This window comes from Octopus bimaculoides, chromosome 7, assembly GCF_001194135.2.
Source record: "Octopus bimaculoides isolate UCB-OBI-ISO-001 chromosome 7, ASM119413v2, whole genome shotgun sequence".
In the NCBI taxonomy this organism is placed as follows: domain Eukaryota; kingdom Metazoa; phylum Mollusca; class Cephalopoda; order Octopoda; family Octopodidae; genus Octopus; species Octopus bimaculoides.
Window position 1 is genome coordinate 40991841 of NC_068987.1, and position 6743 is coordinate 40998583.

A 6743-nucleotide genomic window follows, 5' to 3' on the forward strand; every position below is an offset into this window, starting at 1 on the left:
TGTACCATCCTGAGCGTGACCGTTGCCAGTACCGCCTGACTGGCCGTGTAGGGTTTTCGAGCGAGATCGTTGCCAGTGCCCCTGGACTGGCTCTTGTGTGGGTGGCACATAAAAGACACCATTTCGAGCGTAGCTGTTTTCGTGCGGGTGACACGTAAAAGCAGCTACTACACTCTCTGAGTGGTTGGCGTTAGGAAGGGCATCCAGCTGTAGAAACTCTGCCAAATTAGATTGGAGCCTGGTGTTGCCATCCGGTTTCACCAGTCCTCAGTCAAATCGTCCAACCCATGCTAGCATGGAAAGCGAACATTAAACGATGATGATGATGATGATGATATACACACATGCGTATGTATATTTGTTAGTAAATAAATATATATATGTGTCTGTGTGTGTGGTTGTGTATATATCAGTACATAGATGTATATATGTGTATACTTATATGTATGTATAGACACATATATCGGTATGTGTGTGTGTATATATGTATGTGTATCGTTGCCAGTGCCCCTGGACTGGCTCTTGTGTGGGTGGCACATAAAATACACCATTTTGAGCGTGGCCGTTGCCAGTACCGCCTGACTGGCCTTCGTGCCGGTGGCATGTAAAGGCACCCACTACACTCTCTGAGTGGTTGGCGTTAGGAAGGGCATCCAGCTGTAGAAACTCTGCCAAATCAGATTGGAGCCTGGTGTAGCCATCTGGTTTCACCAGTCCTCAGTCAAATCGTCCAACCCATGCTAGCATGGAAAGCGGACGTTAAACGACGATGATGTCGATGATGATGATATCATCATCGTTTAACGTCAGCATGAAAAGCGGATGTTAAACAATGATGATATATATATATATAAGTAGACGAGTATGTGTGTGTCTGTGTGTGCATACTTGCATGTGTGTCTGTATATGGTTTACGTCCTTTGTATTGGACATGTATTTATGTCTAATTGGCTACCTCTGTCTAGTTCATGGCCTAATGACCTCTCCCTAACAGCCCCTTGGCCATGACAATTTGCTAGATCCTGTCTTTCTTTTTTATTTTTGTCTCTTTTTTTCCTTTTCTATTTCTCTCTTACTTCCTGGTTTTGACACAGGCATGGCATCATTCTGACTTCCTTGAAGTGGTGCTTTGTCTATTTATGTGACCTGCAATTTGACCATTTACATAACAGAGAAAATATATATTCAGAGATTCAACATATTTGGACAGTATACTGATGAGGTGTGAAAGGCATGATTACATAACGCCTCTACTTGTTATGTAATTATTTCCCCATTTTGCTGAAAAGTGTGTGTGTTCTATATAGCTTTGAATATCACACAAGTTTTCTGCTTATTTCTTTCTATATATATGTATAAGTATACTTACATGTTCATATAGTGATGAAGAAATGTATTTCTATGGTGATTTAACCAAAGAAACTATAAAAAGAGAATCAGTTTGGTAAATGTAGTAGACTGAATACAACTACAAATGTGTCATCTACCAACACTGAATAGACCCACTATAAACAACCTTAGATCAACCATGATAAAATAATGTAAAAGCTTAAAAAGAAGAAATTACTGAATGCTATTAAGAATTTGCCATAGCCTTTCCGTTGAAATGGTGGTAATGTCAAGATGCAAGCTACATTGTTTCCATCAGGGCTCTCTTTTTCCTGTAAGAACAAAAAATAATTCAATCAATTAATAAACAAATTCTATTCAATAAAATCATCATCATCATTCAACATCCTTGTTCTATGCTGGCATGGAAAATCAAATACCAGACACCTAAACTGGGATAGAGTTCCTGTATTAAAGAGAAGGTTGCATATGGTTTTAGGTTCAGTCCCACTACATGATACTCTTGGCAAGTATCATCTATAGCCCTGGATTGTATGTGGATTTGGTAGACAGAAACTGAAAGAAAAATAAACCTATCATATATATGTGTGTGTGTTGTCTTGACATTGTGTGATAGTTGTAAATGAGCATCACTATCATACAAGCAGTGTCATTCATTTCCAAAAGTCTTTAAAAACATGTCTTGTGATGGGAAAATATAACCTTGCTTAGAAAAAGGTAAGAGCTGGCAATATAGGAAGGGGCAGCCAGCCATAGAAAATTTGCCTCAATAAACTCCATCTGATTCAGGAATCATAGAAAAGTGGGGAAACTGGTGATATGATGATGATTTCCTAAACTTCCAGTTGCAGTATCCTTTAAAGTAATACGGGAATGTTTGTTTACTCATGTCATGGGATGATTGCCAGCAGTAGTAGATTTGAAAAATTTTATAAATGTCGAATCAATTTCCTTTATAGTTAATTTTAGCCAGTCTATTTTTGATAGAAATTTATTGAGCTCTCACTTTATACATATTTAGTTACTTGGATTATTTGACCAACCTTTAGGGCACATAGGGTTGATATTTGATTCTGTTTTTTATAGCATTAAAACACTCAACAGATAAATATCTATGAATCAAAAACTAATTTGATTGTTTTAGATATTAAGAGTACAAAACCCTCATATCTAAACCAATTTGATATTAAGAGAATAACATTCTCATATCTACAACAATAAAAAAAGAGTATTTCATTATTCTATATTATATGTTACGATATTGAGGAACTCTCTTAAATGTTCTGGCACCTATTCTCAAAAAAGAAAATGTAAATTGAAGCAAATAGAATAAAGTGCCATGACCAGAAATACTTTGAAGAAAAATAATTATCCCCTCCGCCTTCCATAATATATCCAGTCAGATATTTTGGTTCTAGATATATCAGAAAATCTATGTACAATCACTTACAACTAACTGCAGAAGGATTAATAATTTATATTTGTCTTCTGACCCTAGATTAATATATTCCATGCCACAGCTACTTATTTTGAACCCTTATTCCCTCAGTTAATCAGGCTGAAAATAGTATTTTTAATTACACACTTAAGTTACAACTTATATACAGCTATTATTCAAATTACATTCAACTACAATGTAAATACCATACAAATATCATGCAAATTACATAAAACCCTAAATATCTAAACCAATCAATTCCAACTCAGAAAAACAAAAAGGATGTGATTGAAATTTATCTCAAAACACATTTACATGCAATGTTCCTGAAAAATATTAGTACACTCTTTGTTAACTAAATGTAACTGTCACTTCTTCATTAAATGTCCACTTTTCCATGCTTGCATGGGTCAGACAGAATTTGTTGAGGCAGATTTTCTGAAGCCAAATGTCCTCTATCACCAACTCTCATCTGTTTTCAAGCAAGATAATATCTCCCTTAGGCCAGGCATGCTTTCCTCAGAAGACTTCTGATATTCTGAGCAAGATAGGGGTTTCAGATTACTGATGTCAATTTTAAGAGTGGATATACCATAGCCATACAGCTTTAAAAAAGATAGCTGGAGAGCAGCTGACAAAGGTCAGTCAGTTATCCATTGATGCATTGTATCCAGGTCTGATTGAAGGAAAGATTTATAATGTATAGAATCTGCTCTTTTTATCTCAAAGTACAGCTTGGTGTCATTAGCATATTTCAATACTAAAATTTTTCAAGCTAGCATCTATGTCATTAAGATACACAAGTAGTAGGGGTCCAAGAACAGATCCCAGATATCATCTCATAGGGTCAGAATGCTGTGCTAAAAACATGACTACCTTTTTTCAACTAAGAATGATGAACTTAAACCAGTTATAAAGATCATCTCTTACACCCATTACAGAGAGTTTTGTCATAAGTTTTTATGTGGTGCAGATTTAAAGGCTTTAGTAAGGTCATGATAGATAACATCTACCAATGAGCTGTCATCAGTGATTCGGGTGATATCTTCAAGAAACTTGACGAGTTGACCACAACAGCTGCAGTTAGGGATAAATCCAAATTGTGAGGGTCAAATAAAACAGGGTTCCACAAGTTCCAAAGAGTTTCTCTGGCATAGGACTCCCTTGGTTTGGCAATGTAACTCGTAAGACTGATTAAACAGTAATAGCCAGGTGATGTGCAATCATCCTTTTTGAACAAGAGAATGACGCTAGCAATTTTCCACTGCTCTGGAGTGACATAGTTATTAAGGCAGAATTGAAAGAAGAATAAAAGCTGGTGCTAAAGAAAGAACCCGCCACATTTGAAAAGCAGATATGTTAACACCATCAAGACCAGAAGAGGCACAGTTGCACTTATTCTTGAGAAGATATTGCAGTATTGCAGGTGTAAACCAAAGATGCGGGAGTGGCTGTGTGGTAAGTAGCTTGCTTACCAACCACATGGTTCTGGGTTCAGTCCCACTGCGTGGCACCTTGGGCAAGTGTCTTCTACTATAGCCTCGGGCCGACCAAAGCCTTGTGAGTGGATTTGGTAGACGGAAACTGAAAGAAGCTCGTCGTATATATATATATGTATGTATGTGTATATGTTTGTGTGTCTGTGTTTGTCTCCCCAACATCGCTTGACAACCGATGCTGGTGTGTTTATGTCCCCATAACTTAGCGGTTCAGCAAAAGAGACCGATAGAATAAGTACTAAGCTTCCAAAGAATAAGTCCTGGGGTCGATTTGCTCGACTAAAGGCGGTGCTCACAGTCAAATGACTGAAACAAGTAAAAGAGTAAAGTGTAATTTGATGTCAGAGGTGGAAAAAATGGTACAATGGGATTTTCAACAGCAAAAATGCCAACATAGCATTCAGCAATAAGTTCTGCACACTCTTTGGGATCATCAGTAATCTGACCTGTGTGAGGATTGCAAAGAGGACCAACCGGAGAACGAATTTCTGCTTCAAATGTACATATTTCCAGAACACTTTGCTAACAGAGTTGGTTGCTACACATTGTTCAAACTCAAGCACTGCCTTTTTAGTCACCTACTTGAGATAACTAGATGATCTATTGCATTATTGTGTTCCATGTCGTCTGTATTCCTGTTCAGCATCACAATGTTCTTTACTGGTAAGTCAGACTGCTGCAGTTTCCTAAATTGCATGCTTGGGATTTTTAATGCACTTATGTGGTGTTTCAAGCACAGCCCAGATTAAGTTCAGGATGTTCTGAAGTACAGTAGTGACATCTCCAGAATCATAAAATACAAGCCTGATTGAGCATTGTAACTTGGTGCAGCAGGAGTTCCAGTCAAAGTGAGCAGTTTAGAGGTAGTGATAATTTTTGCTTATGTGAATAAGAACCAAATTGGCAATGATCATAGCATGATCAGAGTCACCTAAAGGTTCCTCTGCAGCAACACCGTAAACTATTTCAGAAATAGTAGTAAAGAGTAGACCTAAAGTGTGGTTGCCTCTAGTGTAGGAAGTGACTACTTGGGACCAGCTCATTATCCGGTACTAAATCAAAGAAATCATTTACACTTTGCAGCCAACAAAAGGTTTCCCAACCAATCACTAGCAATGAAAACATAAGTGGCTGTTCTCTTAGATGCTGTTCTGAGGATGTCAAAAAGCTGTGTGTCTTGATGGTAGTTGGGGGTGGGGAGGAGAGACTCCGAGTAGAAGTGTTGACATGTTTATATATATATATTCACAGAAAAATACGTTATGATTTGTTCAGATCATCACAAGGAATTGGTAAAAAGTTTGAACAAACACCCCCAGAACAATGCAGTTCTTGTGAAACAAGTAGCTAGCCAAGCTAAAAACACCATTGTGCCCTTATTTCTGTGACTGTAATGGAATCGAGGTTAATACCTTTGATGTAAGAGTCAAAAAGGTGGATCAGATAGCATAAACTTCAGGCATTTAAGGACAGTAATTTGTATCTGGATTTAAGCCGATCATGATGATATACAGGGGATGACGCATTGTTTTTGTTTAGTTTCCCAGAACTTTTCCATTACCATTATGGGCATACTATCCTCAGACCAGCTGGTATCCTTTTTCCATGTCTCACCAGACTTAACAAATTTCCATATTTGTCATCGCATAGGCTAAAACTTTCATACAGTGCTGAGTCACAATGCAAAGAAGCTACAGCAAGTAGCTTTAAGTGTATATTAGGTAGTAAGCCAGGATGAGTTCAAAAGGTAATCCAATTTTCACGCTAAGCCTTGTCCAAGACTAAATGCTTTGGTAGAGCTTGAGAATATCAACTTGATCAGTCTAGACTTGGATCCTGGTGGACCAAGGTAGAGAACATTATTTGGAGAAATGCAGTCTAAGTCCTTGGACAAGTTTGGTTATTTCTTCAGATATGCCAACGGCAGTTACATCATGTGGATTTGGCAAGAACTGTAGGCAGATTTCCAATACAATCCCTCACTGTGAGGTTCTGTACAAAATTTTGTTTTAATATTCATTATTTCTAGGTTTAGATAAAAAATTCAGTTGTCGAATTTCCATAATTTCCATATAGATTTCTGCAACTTCCATACTGACAGTTGTTTTCTTTTCAGTGAAAGAGTCTGGAAAAACATTCTCTATAAAGACTTTAAGGAATTTTATCATGCTGGTTATTTTGTCTCCTACCTCAATGTTTTATAACATCCTGTGGAACTCATTTCATATGTAGGCTGTCTTAGTTTTGATGGGTAGGGGTGAATTATAATGCACAAATAGGCTCCTGTGTGGCATTTCTGTAAAAGTTAGTGGGGATGGATACCTTCTCTGCAATTCTGAGTTCAAAATCAAGTAACAAACTATCAACTTGTATTATTTCATATAACTCTAAAAATATTATAAAAAGACACACACACACACGTATATATATATATATATATATATATATATATATAT

General features: G+C 37.1%; 3 protein-coding genes across 5 annotated transcripts in view; 1 reads left to right on the plus strand and 2 right to left on the minus strand.

Moving 5' to 3' along the window:
• The window catches only part of LOC106869388 (fatty acyl-CoA reductase 1), a 422225-nt gene that overhangs the window by 201619 nt on the left and 213863 nt on the right, over nucleotides 1–6743 (minus strand). The gene's annotated exons all lie outside the window — the stretch shown is intronic.
• The window catches only part of LOC106882603 (putative fatty acyl-CoA reductase CG5065), a 125191-nt gene that overhangs the window by 75811 nt on the left and 42637 nt on the right, over nucleotides 1–6743 (plus strand). The gene's annotated exons all lie outside the window — the stretch shown is intronic.
• Nucleotides 1–6743, minus strand: part of LOC106873138 (histone acetyltransferase KAT8) — an 86188-nt gene that overhangs the window by 7384 nt on the left and 72061 nt on the right. For both annotated transcript variants that reach the window (XM_052969539.1, XM_052969537.1), the window contains one exon: nucleotides 1568–1661. In XM_052969539.1, coding sequence (XP_052825499.1) covers nucleotides 1568–1661 — 94 coding nt within the window. The remainder of the gene's footprint in view (nucleotides 1–1567; nucleotides 1662–6743) is intronic.